At 57.3% G+C, this 16243-nt stretch overlaps 1 protein-coding gene across 13 annotated transcripts in view; it reads left to right on the forward strand.

Moving 5' to 3' along the window:
- Nucleotides 1-524: 524 nt before the first annotated feature.
- RET (ret proto-oncogene) overlaps nucleotides 525-16243 on the forward strand; it is a gene marked incomplete at its 3' end in the record, with an annotated part of 60980 nt that continues 45261 nt past the window's right edge. For all 13 annotated transcript variants that reach the window (XM_082674286.1, XM_082674291.1, XM_082674292.1 and 10 more), the window contains exon 1: nucleotides 525-729. In XM_082674286.1, coding sequence (XP_082530412.1) covers nucleotides 663-729 — 67 coding nt within the window. In that variant the 5' untranslated portion in view covers nucleotides 525-662. The remainder of the gene's footprint in view (nucleotides 730-16243) is intronic.

Raw genomic sequence — 16243 nt, forward strand, 5'->3', positions numbered from 1 at the left:
CGCCTCCCCCCTCCGAGAAATGGCTGAGGATGCGCACCGCGCCCGGAGCCTGGAGGCGGGGCGCCTGCCTAGTCTCCACGTCCACTCGGGCGCACCCCCGCATCCCCGTGGTTTCCCTGCCCTCTCTGGGCGGCGGGGAAGGTCGAAGCGCACAGACCGAGAGCGAGCGCATAGAGTGAGGAAGAGTGGCTGTGCGTGCGGAGGTGCGCGGATTGGGGCTGCGGCTGGCGGGCCGGTACCCCGGGTCCCGCACCTCGCCCCTACTCGCGCCCCGCCCGGCCCGCACCCCGCGTCCGGCACTGGTCTCCTAAACCGCGCCCCGCGGGAACCGCACCTGGCATCGCCTGGGCGGGTACCCAGTGCCCCGCCCTTACTCCCGCACCCCGCCCGCACCCGGGCCCCGCCCGCCCCGCCCGCCCCGCCCCCTCACCGCCCCGCCCCACCCCGCCCCGCCTCGCCTCAGGCCCCGCGACCGGAGCCCGGCGCGCAGCTGCGGAGAGTACCGTGGAGCCCGTGCCCCGACGCTTTGCGCCCTCAGTGTTCATCTCGTCCACCGCGTCCCGGCCGGGCATGGGGCAGCCCGGCTGAGCGCCGCACCCCGCCGCCGAGACCCCCAGCCCAAGCCACCGTCCCTCTCGCCGCGGCCCCAGCGTGCACCGGCGATGGAGAAGGCGACGGCCGGCACCGTGGGGCTGCGGTTGCTGCTGCTGCTGCCGCTGCTCGGCGAAGGTGAGTCCTGCCGGGGACTGGTGCCCGCAGCGGCCGAGGCGAAGTTGGCACCGCGCGCCGAGCGGCTGAGTGGACGCATTCGGAAACGCCTTTCTGTTTGCGGTGGGCAGCGGGCTGCGCAGTTGCCGGCCGCCCGGGCTCGGCTGCGAGCGGGGTGGTGTGGTGGGCAGGGCGCCTCGGGCCCCGCGCACTGGGCGGGTCTCGGGCTGGAGCCGGACTCGGGTCGGAGCGGCACGCGGGCCGGGTGGCCGGGGTCGGTGCCCAGGGCCCTTGTCGCAGCCGCGCTCCCCAGCCTGGTGGCGCCTCGCACCACAGCGGCGTCTTGGAGCGAACCGAACGGAGCTTGTAGCCGTTTCGGTGCAGGTGGGGGAGGGCGGGTGAGGTAGCCCTAGAAAGTCTGCGACTTGGGCGGGGAGGAGTTGTGTTTCTGTAAAAGATTGCTCCGTCTTCGTTTCCTTGTCGCTCTACACGTCGGTGCATTCTTCCTCCAGCTCTGATACCCTGGCTAGCCGCGGGATGCGGAGGGGATCTGCTGTTTTGAAGAATGGTTGCTTTTCCCTTGTGCGTTTTTGCCGCTCTAGTCCTTAAAAAACCCAAAAGGCTGTGGTTTCTAGGGAGGCTGCCCTCGAGGGCCCGCTCGGACTGGCCCAGCACAGCCGGCTGAGGGCCCGCCGTGGCTCCACTCCCACGCGCGGCTTCCGAGTCCCGCGCTGATGCCAGGCGGGGACACCTGAAGGTGCGGCCTTTGGGACCATTTGACGGCTCTGGGCCGACCTGTACCAAGTGCTTTTGACCATCCTGCAGTGGAGTAGGGCTGTGTGCCGCCAACATCGGTGCTGGGAGGATTAGATGTGGCCTTGCAAAGGCTGGTCACTGCCACCACCCCCAAAACCCTGACGGGATGAGTGAACCCCAAGGCTGTCGAATCTTTGCCCGCCCCCCTGCCCACACACCACGAATTTTAGTTTCTCTCGAACTGTCCTTGACTTCCTCTTCTTCAGTACTCAGTATGCACCAAGTTTCCCTCTGAGAGAGGAGTTCCGGCCACCCTCCCCCTCTGCTTACAAAGGGCTTTCTCTCCCTGTGGCCTTTGGGAACAGAAGAGGTGGTGGTCCCCTGCGTCTGGCCCTGGGTCCTGCACAGACTCTGGGTTCCCAGGCCTGCCCAAGGCTTCATTTGTGTGACTGCATCTTGAGCTCACGAGGCAGATACTGAAGCTAGAACGGGCCCCCAGCCCATCATAGGGAAGGCAGGGGAGAAACCCTTTCTTTGACCTGGGGAAGAATGGGGGAAAGCATCGGGAGTCTGGGGGTCCAGTGCTGTGAGGGGAAAACAGGCAGGAGGAGGCTGCAGGCAGGGCAGAAGTAAACACAAGGTGTTCAGAAGACCTCTTGTAACTCGGGGTTGCAACTTTGTAGTTGTGGGCGGGTGATCAGGTGTGAGCCGGAAGCCAGGGCGTGCTGGGCAGCCTCCGAAGCTTGTGGAGGATTTCCTGTGCCTGTCCCACGCTTAGCCAGGGGTCCCAGCTGAGGCCGTGGGGGGCTGGAGTTGGGGGGTAGGGGTGCGAGGGCAGCCTGTGACACTTGGCGGGAATGCAGGTGGCTTCTTCACAGCCTGGACGCATGGAGTTGGGTGATCAGAGAAAGGCTCTCCAATCCAGGGAAAGCAAGTCCCCTGCCTCACCCACCCTCCCATGGGATGAGCAAGAAACCACGATTGGTGGCACTGGGGGTTGAGAGGTGGCCCCGCGATACCCAAGAGGAGACAACGGGCCCGTGGAGAGGCCTCCGGGCACCCTCTACCCGGAGTAGCAGTGCTGGAGCTGTTGAGCCTGGCTCTCAGTGAGCTGCTGCAGACCGCCACCAGTGAGCTGGGCCGCTGCTCCCACCCAGACTCGACCAGGCTGGGAGCAGCTCGGCCCCGGGGCGCCCTCTTGTGGACGCAGCCCTCCTGTGGCCAGGCCTGTTGCCTGGGGCATGGGCCGGGTCTCCAGAGGAGGAAAGCCTTCCCTTGCTGGCCCAGACACCTCCCCGAGACGCGAAGCTCTCTTCTGTGCTGGGGGACTGACGAGAGGAGGGTAGGGAGGCAACCAGATGAAGAGGCAGCGGCCAGGGAAGGGAAGCACTGCCCCAGGGCTGGCAGGGGTGGGCTCGAGGGCCTAGGGATGCTCAGAGCAAGGTCCTGGGGCATAAACAGACCCTCACGGTGTGCCCCCCTCCTCGTGTACACACTCTCATTGTGTGTGAATGCACACACCTTCAGAAAAAGGTGCCAACCCAGACACAGACTCCCAGAGTAAGGCAGGACTCCTCACCCACACGCTGGTATCCGTGTGAGCGCACGCACGGCCCCCCCTCACACACACACTTGAATCCACGCTCACACACTGACACTCACTCTTGGTCATCACTAAGACACACTTCTGCCCTTTCTCAAGGATATGTGATCATGAGGCCTGTGGACACACACACACTCACGCAGCGTGGCTTGGCCCTTCCCACTCCACCCTCCCCCAGGGAACCCAGCCCCTCTCTCTGCCACTCACACACACTGGGACCCCCACATGTGTCCCCCCACAGGGACACCTGCCCCTCCCCGCTCATACTCAGGAGCACAGCCCATCAACCCTGGGTATCCTGGAACCAGAGCTAAAGAACTTCCATCTAAAAGTTGTTCTTAGAAGTTTCTGGCCTTTTGCTGCTCCAGCGCAGGTACAGGCATCCCCATGGCATGGATGAAGAAACTGAGCCCCGGCTTCTGGGGATCCCCCTGAATGTCTCAGGCTGACCCGTCACCCATCACCATCTCCCTGACCTCCAGCTGCTCCTCACCAGGCCTCACATCGCTCATCTTTCTGGCCTGGCTTCTTGGGTCCCTTTTTGCTCAGCACCTCTAGCCACAAGGAAAGACCTGCCCTCTCTGTGTGCACACCCTCTGGGCCTCTCACTCCCAGGTACTGAAGAAAGGAAAGCTGGCCACGACTTAGCAGCCCCCTCTCCAGGCTGCGGGGCCCACCCCTCTGCTGTTGGACCTGGGTTTGCCACTTCTGCCTGGACCGGCAGGTGCCCAGAGCAGCCCCTCAGCCAGGAGGGCTGCCCTGCTCACTTCTTTCTCTCCCTTTCAGCCCCTTCCCTCTTTGGCCAGAGATGAGTGGTGTCCTGCTCCACCGGGCTTGCCTGGGCCCAGCCTTCTCTCTCTTCCGCCCCAGCCCACTAAGCCACTCTGGCCTCTGGGAGCTGCCTGTGGCCCACACTGGCTGTCCTGGGCCCTAGCAGAGTCCAGCCTACTCAGGGGCCAAGGGGCTGGGTCAGCTGGTGGGCTCCTCAGGGTGGGGTCTGTGAGCAGAAAGCAAATGGGGAAGTTTATTGAGACCGTTGCAGAATTGCCTTTATTCTGCAGAATTGCTTTAGGGACAGCTAAGTAAATCAGTTTCCTTGGTGGTGAGAAGAAAATGGGACGCATTCACCTAATGGGGAGCTAATGGCCTTTCAGCCAGGGGAGGAGAAAACTCATTTAAAATTATGGTATCTCTTAAACTGGAGCATGGGGTGCCAAGGGGAAGGGAGGGCCAGGAAGCTGCTGCTTCCTCTGAGGCCTTCCCGCCTCTGTGACTTGAGAGAGGACTCCTGCATCCCCTGGTCTTCACTGGATAAGGCTGATGCCAGCAGTAGCCACCCCCAGGGGGCTCATGGCCTGCCGGTCCCGTCCTGAGCACTGCCTGTCTGCTAGCGCACTGTATCCTCCCGAAACCCTGAAGGATGTAGCCTTATTTTCCCATTTCACAGGTAAGGAAACTGAGGCTCCCACAGCCTGTGAACTTGAATCCATGGAGAGGGCTTTGTGTCTCCCCGCTCGGGTCCTCTGGGCCCCTTCTCTGGGCCAGTGGCGGTGGGGACCAGGAGGGGTCCTGGGAGAGGAAGGTGGCCCTGAGCCCACTCACCCACTGGTGACCCTCCTGCTCGGGGCTCCAGGGGCCCTGGGGACAGCCTGGCCCGGGTCTGGGAGGGAAGTGTGCCACTGTGCTTCAGCACCTGAATCAGGAGCCCCTCGGGGTCTGGCTGATGCTCAGGTGGGACCGCTGCTTTAGCTGATGTCTGGGAGTCCTGCAGGTCCGGGAACTGCCACCAGCTGGGGTCTGGTCATAGCCAGCCCCAGGGGAGGGGCGTGTGTCCTCTGGTGTGGCAGGAAGAGAGGCCTCTGTGCTGGTGGTGTAGGCTGGATGTGTGGCCCCTGCACCCACCCTCTGCCTGGGGACCCAGAACCCGACAGACGCTACTGTGCTGAGGAGGGGCTGGACTTCAGGGCACATGGGTACAACTGTGTCTCCTTGTCCAAGAAAGGGCCCTCCTGCCCGGGGCTCCAGGACAGACTGGGAGAAGAAAGTGCCCAACTGGGAAAAAGGCAGAGCTGGAGAAGCACCCCCCCAAACAGTAGTGATGCCTTCTGTCCTATAGGAGCGGCTGCATTTCGGCTATGGAACCCCTCCCCCTTCCCGTGGGCGTGACAGGGCACGCTTCTTTGTGTGGGCACAGTGTTCAGGCTCAAGCCCCCGTGTCCTCTCCTCCTTCTCGTGTTTTCTTCCTTCTCCTCGTTTTTTTCTTCTTCCTTCTCATTTCTGCAGTTGTTTTTCTGAGTGACTCAACAGTAACAGTAATAGTGATGGGCCCACAAACACTCCCCGAGGGACCACCTGCCGCCTGGGGAGCTTCTCCGGGGCTAGGGATGCACTCCGGGAGACAATGGAAGGTCCCTTTGACCTCAGAGCTGTCTCCTTGTAGGGAGAGATGGGCAGTAAAGGAGGCCCTAAGTAGCCACTTATCTCAAATGTATGGGTGTGATTTCAGACTGAGGTACACGGCAGGAGGCCGGCTGAGGGGTAGGGTGGGAGGGGATGGTGGGCAGCCAGGCGGGGAAGTGGCCCTCCTGGCCCTGGGCCACAGGGGTGTGATGGCAGCGGGGGTCATCTTTTGCCATCCCCCCCCATTTGCCTCCCCTGGGTTTTCAAGGGCCCATCTTCCGTGCTTTCTGGGTGGGGGTCCTTAACCCCTGGAAGGCTGGGGCATTGGTATGGCTCAGAGAGACCAGGCCCAGGATGTCCCTCTGAGGGCCGTGACCTGGGTGGCCTGGGGAGGGCGCTCCTGGGGGGCTTGAAGGGGTGGGAAGGCTCAGGCCTCCAGAACCCACACGGCTGTCCTCTCCCTGCCTCAGAGCAGCAGAGAGTTGCGGCGTGTTTAGGGGTTCAGGGGAGGCTGTAACTCCTGAGACAGGGCTCCATCGCACCTCAGAGGACCTTAGAGGATGGGGCCCTCTTCGGGCTGCAGCTCCAGGACACCTGGGAGCCCCTGTGGACGGGACCCTCGTCCTGCCCTCCTCCCCCTGCCTGGTCCTCCCACAGTCCACCTTCCCTGAGCTCTGGGGCCAGGTGACACCTGGGCTTCATCAAGCTCTGGCCTCACAGCTATGTAATTGTGGGAGCCCCTGGGACCCGCTTCTGTCCCTGAGGCTGGAGGATGTAAAGCCAGTGGCCCTCTGAGCTGTCCACTGGGCAAGGTGGGGGGCGGTGAGAGCAGCAGCGAGGTGCCACTGTTCCCTTAGCTCCTCCCCCACTGGAGCTGACACCCCCAAGAAAGCATGGTTGTGGGCGCATTGACGCCAGTGGGACCTTGGGGGAGGCAGTTCAGGCGCCACCTGGGCCCTCAAGGAGAGCAGGTGGCCGGGCCCGAGCAAACACCTCTGTTTGCTTTCGCCTTGTGAGTGGCTCCACAGAGTGTAGCAGCCAGGGCACCTCTGCAGAAAGGTCACCTGTGCACCTGCACAGGCGTGTGCCCACCTGGTGGTCCAGCTGGTGCAGGCTCTCCATGACATCAGCGAAGCCTGGTGGGCTCTGGCAGGCAGGGACCGGTTCTGGGACCTGCTCAGGGGAGATGCCCGTGGGGGCCCCAGCCCCCCTCCCAGATTTGGGTACCGGCGGTCGCACCTTATCACAGTCTTAAGCCTTCGCTCTTCTGACATGGGCTGCTACTGTCTGGGTTCCGCAGGGCCCTGGGCTCCAGAGAAGTGCCTGAGGGGCAGGGTGGCAGGGAGAGGGAGGCAAAGCTCCGAGCTCTGCCCTGAGCACTGGCCCTGACCTGCGCTCTGATTGGAGAAAGGGTTCCGCTGCTAAAACAATCAGAAAGCCCCTGGCAAGACAGTGGATGTCAAAACTGGTTGCAGTCTCCCCCTCCCATGTGGCTATGGGATTGCCAGAAAATTCCGAGGGTTCTCACTCTTAACAAAAAGGGGAAAGGGAACAATGTAAGTTCCTAAACTTTAACTAACAGCCTGGAAAATGCTTGGGAAGATGTGCACTCTGTGTGCCAGGACCTGAGAGCGGGGTGAATGGGGGATGACCTGGGGGCACACAGAGCGATGGTGGGAGTCCGAGTGGAGGGAAGGAGTTTACTCAGTTTCTTACTCAAACTTTCCTGCCTCTGAAACAGCCAAAGACACAGACAAAGTGAAGTGGTGGGAGACCCAGAAGCTGGGGGCAGCTCTTGGGTGGGCTTTCTCCTTGCCTGCTCCCCCATCCTGCCCTTCCAGCATTGCCTGTGGGCCGTCCACTGCTGTCTGTTCTCTTCTTTCTGGGAAGGAGAAAGGCTGGAGTTGAGAAGCAGGACTCTGTTCCAGCCGCTACTTAGCCATGAAGTGGGCGCAGCACCCGCTGCCTCCTCGCCTGTGGAAGCAGGGTTAACACGCACTTAGCTCTGTGAGCACTAGCTTTGCCCCTGGGAGGGGTTGAGCCTTGTCAGACGGGCACCTGCAGGTGGTCTCTAGGCGACTCATCCAGCAGGACCACACACGTGACTCCACAGGGCCTCGTAAAGTCGCCGCTGTGGACCCTCCCGAATCTTTGCTTCTGCAGCCTCCCACCCACCTGTATCTGTGAGCAGGAGAGACCGTGTACTTGGGGGCGACAGAAACCCCCAGTCTCAGCGTCTCAACACAGTCCGTTTGTCTCCTGTTCGTGGTGCCCCACCCCCCTGCCCCTGTCAGCCGCTCCACACCTGGCCGTGTGCACGGGGAGGGGCACAGAGCCCTGAGGAGCCAGACCTGGAGGGGCCTGGGGCACTTTGCCCATGTCCACGGGCTGGTCTGTCACAGGGTCCTTCTCTCTGCAAGGGAGGCTGGCGCCTAGAACATAACGTAAAATTAACTGTTCTCAAGTGAATAATTCGGTGGCATTCAGTACATTCACAGTGTTGCATAGGCATCACCCCTGTGTGGTTCCAGAACATTTTCATCACCCCCAAAAGGAAACCCCATACCCATTAGGCAGTGTTGCCTAGTCCCCCCACCCCAGCCCCTGGCAGCTGCCCCTCTGCGTCTGTCTCTATGGACTTGTCCATCTTGGATATTTAGCATAAGTTGACCTTTGTGTTAGACTCCTTTTACTTAGTTTGACGTTTTCAAGGTGCGTCCACATTGCAGTATGTATCAGTGCTTCGTTCCTTTCAAGGCTGAGCGATATCCCATTGCGTGCATGTATCACATGTATTTATTCGTTCATCTCTTGGTGGACGTTTGGGTTGTGTACACCTTTTGGCTCTTGTGGATAGTGCTGCTGTGAGCATTTATGTGCAAATATCTGTTTGAGTCCCTGTTTTCAGTTCTCTTAGGTGTATACTTCGCAGTAGAATTGCTGAGTCATATGGTAATTCCAAGTCTCATCTTTTGAGGAACCGGCAAACTGTTTTCCACAACAACTGAAACATTTTACAGTCCCACCAGCAGTATGTGAGGGTTCCAGTTTCACCACATCCTCACCAATCCTTGTTATTTTCTATTTATATTTTTAAATTGTATCCATCCTCCTGGGTACAAAGTGGTATCTCATGTGGGTTTGATTTGCATTTCCTTAATTATTGGTGATGTTGAGCATCTTTTGTGTGCTTCTTGGCCGTTTGTATCTTCTTTGGAGAAGTGTCTATTCAGGTCCTTTGCCCATGTTTTAATTGGGTGGGTGTGTCTGTTTGTTGTTGAGTTTGCTCTATCAAATTTCCACCAAGTGTTGCAGATCAGTTTTTGTCCAGGGACATTTCAGTGTCTGAGCCGGAGGTCCCTTTTGAAGAGGACATGGGTTCCTCCAGTGTCCTTCTGTGGGGGCTGAGTCACCATGACCCCACTGGGACCCTGAGGACATTCTCAGAAGACCCGGACCCTAAAGCCACATTGAGCTCCAATGTCCCAGAAGCAGTGGTGTCACATCTTGTATGTGAGGTGCCAATGCCCAAAGACCATCCTGTGAAGGACCCAGGGGGTGGGAGGAAGGGAGGGGTTCTGGGAACCAGTGACCCATCCTGCCCACCTGACAAGGTGGGACTCAGCAGCAGGGGAACCCAGGGCTGCCCTGTCTTGCTAAACTCTCAGTCCAGACTCTAAAAATAACCAGGCGGATCTGGTATAAGTTGATTACCGTAATTGCAGCTGTGTGATGTCATGCTGCCAGTCCCTTGAGGCCGTTTTCCCGGGACAGCAGAACGTACCAAGGCAGTGCAGTCCACCCGCCACCGAGAAGCTTGCACTCAGAAGCTGCATGAGGGCTGGGGTTAGCAGGAAGCCTTTGTGGGCCCAGGCAGGTCTGATTCAAGAGTCAGGGAGGGAGAAAGGAGAACTGGCTCTAGCTTCTACCAGCAGGTGCTCTGTCCCAGCAGTGCTTCTAGGGAGGGGTTCCTATCCCAGTTCACAGCTGGGAACAGACCCAGAGAGGCTGAATGCCGAGCTGGCCATACAGCAGGGCGGTGAAGGAGCACGGCTCTGGCCTGCCTCTGCCCTTGTCTCTCTGCTTCCGCAAGTCATACTGAAATCTCTCCTTTGTATCTAGACCCACTTCTCAAGGTGGTACTAGGACCTGACAGGGGCAGAGTGAAGGACCCTCAAGGCTCTCTTCTGTGTCCAGCGGGCAAGGGCACGTCAGGCCTCCAGCATCCATGGGTGTCCGCGCACACAGCAGCTATGTCTGTGTCTGTACCTGTCAGGCGGGCGCTGGCTGAGCGCCACCTGGTCATGCCTTCCTGGGCCTTCGCCCTCTTTCACTGAGACGTGAAAGAGCAAATTTACATGAGGGGCTTATAGGGACTCCTGCCTTTTCGAGGAGGCTGAAGGAGGCTGTGGATGGTTATTTATGGTTGCATTTTCCGCCTGGTTAACAAGCAGGTGGGTGGGTGGCCCGGAGTCCCAGGTCACGGTGCCCTGGCTTTTCCGCACACGTGTGCACGACCGTCACTGAGCAGAGGAGCCTGGTGGCCGCGTACACTGGGCTGGGTGGGACCCTTGGCTTAAGTCCTGGCTCACTCTCTGTGTGGCCTTGGGCAAGGTAGCCTTTCTCTGCCTTGGTTTCCCCTTCTGTAAGACAGGGAACAAAGTTGTCTTTGTTACCTCTGGCAGATGTCGCGTTGATTAAGTGGGACAACGTGCGTGAAGCGCTTAGAACAGGGCCTCTCGGGAAGAATGTAGAAGTCTTGCCGGTTAATGTTGAATCAGGGTGAGAGGGGTGCTGGGGGAGGGGCAGAGATGGGCAGGACCACCTCTGTCTGAGGAGCCCTAGATAGGTGGGGTGACAGATTTAAGTCTGAATCGCAGTGCCCTGCTGGGTGGGAGAGGGGACGGTTGCCCAAGCAGTGGCACCAGGGTCCAGGCCGGGGATGTCCTGACCCATCACCCCCAAGCCGGGGCTGGCACTTCAGGGCACAAGAGCCCTGGAGCCGAGCGAGCCTGGTGACCCGCACAGTCATCAGCAGGCCACTTGGGTGGCCAGTCTTTTTCCAGCCAGGCCTTGCCCTGGGTAAGAAATTAATTGTAACCTAATTGGCAGTTTCCTTTGCACAGAAGCCGGAAAGAACTGCCAGTGAGGCTGGTGATTAACTCGGCATCAGCTGGGAAATCACATTTGGGCAGGAGCGTCCATCATCTGAGCGAGGCCTCTGCATCTGGCCTGGGCGGGTGGGGAAGCATGGGTGGTGGCCCCGGGTGCAGCCTGGGTGCAGCCTGGGCCCCAGGCCTCTGGGAGCAGAAGGCTGGGGCTTGTGTGCCGGGTATGAGTCTGGGCTGCTGGCACCCGGGCTGCCGGGCTGCAGACCTCGGGTGCACGCCTCACTCCCCCAAACTCCAGCCTCACCCTGACGCCTTCCCCACTCTCAGCAGAGGGCTGCGTGCATGGCGTGGTGGGGTGTCAGGGGACCTGGGCCTGGTTGCGGTTCCGCTCTGAGGGCAAGAGGTGAATTGTGTTTCCCAGTGTTGGATGGGGAGAGTGAGGTCTACAGCGAGAGCTCAGGCAAGGTGTGCATGGCAGAACTTTTCGCACGTGTGGAGGAGGATGCCTGTCCGTGCAGGGCCGGTGGGGCCTCTGAGGCACGGGCTGGCCCTCAGGTCTCTCCTCCTCCGTCCAGCTGCTCTTACAGGCCGCCGGCCGCCCTGTCCAGCCAGGGCCCAGGAAGACGGGCGTCCGGGGAGACACTGCACCCCCAAATGGGGTCCCCTGCCCTCCCCACCACGGACCACACAGAGAGGGCTCAGGCTGGAGGGATGATGGTGGGAAGGGCCCAGAGAGCTGTGCTGTGTGCGAAGCCGCAAACCAGACAGGCAGGCAGGAGCGCGGGCTCTGTACCAGGCAGAACTCTCAGGAGCGTGGAGAGCCCTGGGCACCCAGTGTGTGCCAGGATGGCTGCTTGCTCTTGCTTGTGTGTGGGCCCAAGCAACTGGCCCTTGCTGGGTGCCCAGGCCAGACCAGGAAGGCCACTCAGACTTGTGGCCACCCTGGCACGTGCTGCCCACTGAGGGCTGCTGGCAGCATTTGGGGGAGAAGAAATTGACGACTGGAATCAAGGCTGCACTAGTGGTGACTGCTGTCGTCATTGGGCGTCAGGGCAGAAGATAGCCCTGGCATTTACTGAGCGCCCAGTGTATGCACTAAGCTGGCCATCTGTTGGGTACGCCTGCAGAGGCCAGAGTTTTCTCCATGATTTTGTAGACAAAGGCTTCAATTCGCAGCATCGGGACTGGGACAAGCTGTCAGATTCCCCCCCTCAGGGAGACATTGGCTTGTGACTGAGTACAGCTCAGCTGAGCCAGGGACGCATGGACAGAGGCAGCTGGCTCTCAAAGTGAGCTGTCTGGGCTTCCCTGGTGGTGCAGTGGTTGAGCATCCGCCTGCCAACGCAGGGGACACGGGTTCGAGCCCTGGTCCGAGAAGATCCCACATGCCGCAGAGCAGCTAAGCCCGTAGGCCACAGCTACTGAGCCTGTGCTCTAGAGTCCGCGAGCCACAACTACTGAAGCCCACACACCTGGAGCCCATGCTCCGCAACAAGAGAGGCCACCGCAATGAGAAGACCGCGCACCACAACAAAGAGTAGCCCCTGCTCGCCGCAACTAGAGAAAGCCCGTGAGCAGCAACAAAGACCCAGTGCAGCCAAAAATTAATTAATTAATTAATTATTTTTAAAAAAGGTGAGCTTCCTGTGGATGTCAAATTACTAGAGCCCACCCAGGCCTTCCCTTCACACCTCCTCTGTGCCAGGCATCAGGCAAGGTTGTGGGGATGCAGTGGTGAGCAAGACAGGCCCAGTGCTGGCCCTGTGGGTCTTTACAGTCTCTGCTTCTTTTAGCATCAGGTCGGTGCTCTGGGAGTGAAGGGGGGAAAGGCCAGCATGGCTGGGGGAACGCGGGGAGAGGGCTGAGCTGGGCAGGGGCTTGCCTAGGAGAGAAGACGGGGTGGGGGACCACATACCCGGGGCTCGTTGGCAAGGCTGGGAAGAGTGAGCACGAGGTCCGGAGCCAGGGTACCACAGTGGGACCTGCAGGCATCGGGCACAGGAAGCCCAGCGAAGGGCTCAGAAAGACACCTGGGAGCAGGCGTGTGTGGTGGCTGCCCGGGGCAGGCGGGAGGCCAGGAGCCCTCTGAACCCTGGGTGCAGGGAAGGCAGGAGGAAACTGAGTTGTTGGGCAGGGTGCACTGAGTGGTCACACAGGACTTCTGGGGTTGGCACCTTGGCACGTGTGGGGAGGAGGTGTGGCCACACAGGCAGAGGGAAGGGCTCTGAGCCAAACTCAGCTGGCCTGGGACTGGGCTCTGCCTTCTCTGTGGGGAGAGCCAGGGCCAGGGCCACGTCATGACTACTGACTGTGGGTTCAGGCCCTGTGACCTCTGTGGGCCCCTTTCCCCATGAAAAAGTAGGATTATATTTCATGACTATTAATATAAAGACAAATATAATCCAGGCTGCTTTATTGTTACACAGTCCTTATTATTACATTTTTTCTTCCTTCTGACTTTAACGTCAACTAAAACATTTGTGTGGGCCCCTGGGCACTGTGCCCACTGTGTGCGCTGAGGCAGTTAGAGTGGGAAGCGCATGCCCCAGCATCTGCAGTGTCGGTGCCTATTGGAAATGGAGGACCCCTGGGACTCTGGCACTAAGGGTGGGCCCACATGGCCAGGCTTGTGTGTGCGCTCTCCCAGTGGATGGTGAGCCCCTCAGCCATTCAGGTCTCTCCTGTACCTGGGTACTGTGGTGCTGTGAGCCAAGGCAGGAACCACAGCAGAAACCTGCAGTGCATAGGCATTTACCTGGCTGGTGGCAGGCAGCCAGGGCAGCGTGGGTAGGATGCCAGATGGAGCCAGGAATTTACTGGTTCTGTTCTTACTCGGTTCTAAAGGAAGAGTTGTGGGCACATCTTTAAAACATACGTGACACCAAAGCACAGGCAGCAAAAGAAAAAATAGATAAATTGTATTGCGTCAAAATTTAAAACATCAAAGGACACAGTCAACAAAGTGAAAAGGCAGCCTGTGAAATGGGAGAAAATATTTGCAAATCAGCTGTCTGATAAAAGGTTACTATCCAGAACATATAAAGAACTACAACCCAACAACAACAACAAAACCCAATTCAAAAATGGGCAAAACGGGACTTCCCTGGCAGTCCACTGGTTAAGACTTCACCTTCCAATGCAGGGGGTGCAGGTTCCATCCCTGGTTGGGGAGCTAAGATCCCACGTGCCTTGCTGCCGCAAAACCAAAACACAAAACAGAAGCATTATTGTAACAAATTCAATAAAGACTTTAAAAAAAAATGGGCAAAGCACTTGAACAGACATTCCTCCTGAGAAGAAGTAGCCAGTAAGCACATGAAAAGATGCTCAACATTACTGATCGTTAGGGAAATGCAAATCAAAACCACAGTGTGATATAACCACACACCCATTAGGTTGGCTACTGTCAAAAAAAATGGCAATGAAATTGAGTTATTTGTAATGAGGTGGATGGACCTAGAGTCTGTCATACAGAGTGAAGTAAGTCAGAAAGAGAAAAACAAATACCGCATGCTAACACATACATATGGAATCTAAAGAAAAAAAAAAAGGTTATGAAGAACCTAGGGGCAGGACAGGAATAAAGACACAGACGTAGAGAATGGACTTGAGGACATGGGAAGGGGGAAGGATAAGCTGGGACGAAGTGAGAGAGTGGCATGGACTTATATATACTACCAGAAGTAAAATAGGTAGCTAGTGGGAAACAGCCACATAGCACAGGGAGATCAGCTTGGTGCTTTGTGACTACATAGAGGGGTGGGATAGGGAGGGTGGGAGGGAGACACAAGAGGGAAGAGATATGGGGATATATGTATAGGTATAGCTAATTCACTTTGTTATAAAGCAGAAACTAACACACCACTGTAAAGCAGTTATACTCTAAAAAAGATGTTTTAAAAAATGGCAAATCACAAGTGTTGGCAAGGATGTGGAGAAATTAGAACCCTTTATTCACTGTTGGTGGGAATGTATAATGGTGCAGCCACTGTGAAAAACAGTGTGAAAGTTCTTCAAAAACTCAAAAATAAGATTACCATATGATCCAGCAATTCCACTTCTGAGTATACACTGAAAATCAAGGTCTCAAAGTGATATTTGTATGCCCATGTACATAGCAGAATTATTCGCAATAGCTAAAAGGTGGAAGCAACCCAACTGTCTATCAGTGGATGAATGGATAAACCAAATGTGGTATATCCATACAACAGAATACTATTCAACCTTCAGAAAGGAAGGAAATTCTGATACATGCTACAACATAGATAAACCTTGAGGACATTATGGTAAATGAAATTAAGCCAGTGACAGAAAGCCAAATGCTGTATGATTCCACTCATATGAGGTACCTGGAGTAGTCAGATTCAGAGGCAAAATGTCACATGGTGGTTGCCAGGGGCTGGAGGAGGTGGGGAATGGGAATTAGTGTTTAATAGGTGTAGAGTTTCAGTTTTGCAAGATGAAAGAGTTCTGGAGATGATGGATGGTGGTGATGGTTGAAAAACAATGTGAATTTATTTTAATGACACTGAAATGTACACTTAATGGTTAAGATGGTACGTTATGTTATGTGTATTTTATCACAATTAATTTTAAAAACTAGGATCCTCTTTACCCCCAAATTCATTATGCTCAGTAGAGCCTTCCCTCATCTGTGCTTTTTTCCTAAGAGCAAAATTACATTACAATCCCTTGCAAAGCCAGCCTCCAGCTGGGACAAAGCATCGAGATGACGGTGTGTGAACATAGTGCAGGGTGACCCTGCCTGAGAGTGCACACATGTGTGTGTGTGTGTGCGTGTGCACGTGCACATGTGTGAATGAGCACACATGTTCTGCCTAACGTCTCCAAGTGACAGTGTTCCTCAGTTACCAGTATGTCATTTCCTGAGCCAGGGTCAGTGATTTTGTTCTCAGCTGTTCTCATGGCTATTTGCTCAACACCAACTGCTGGCCTCACTAAGGCGGCTAGTGCGCTAAAGGGCGCCTGCGTGCTCCACGAGAGCCTTGTGAGCACAGGAGGGGCATCCACGAGGCTCCATCCAGCTCATCCTGCTGCTGACCATCCACCTATGGCTCCCAGACCAAGCCAGAGTGTCATAGCCAAGTCTGATCTGATCTGAACCACCTCCCTGGCCCCACCCCCTCTCCTATCCCCAATTCTGACCATTTCCCAAATGTGCCCAGCCGTTACCCACATGTGTTCATGAAACCATTTATGTATCAGTTTGTTGCTTCCTTGATTCATTCATTGGTTCACTTATTAGTTTGTTCTGTCAGACAGTTCTTTCAGGCAGAGGGTGACATGATTTGACTAACCCTGGCTGCTCTGGGGCAAGTGGGCTGTGGGGTCAAGAGTGGGCTCAGGGAGACTGGTTGGCATCATGGTGTTGTCCAGGTGAGCGAGGTGAGGGTGCACAGCAGCTTGGGCGGGGGGTGGCAGAGGGCAGTCTGTGGGCTGGTGTAAGGGATGGAAGAGGGAAGGGCTCAGAGCGAGTCTGAGGTGCATGGCGCCTAGACTGGGGTGGGGAGGCTGTGTGGTTCTCTAAGCTGGACTGAGACAAGGGAGAGGATGGAGCAAGTTGGTAGGGGTGCATCTAGCACTCAGGAGGAGGTCAGGGCTGGTGAACGTGGCAGTCCTCAGCCCAGAGGCAGTCATTTGAGCC

Source organism: Grampus griseus, assembly GCF_964374135.1.
Source record: "Grampus griseus genome assembly, chromosome: 16".
Classification (NCBI taxonomy): Eukaryota; Metazoa; Chordata; class Mammalia; order Artiodactyla; family Delphinidae; genus Grampus; species Grampus griseus.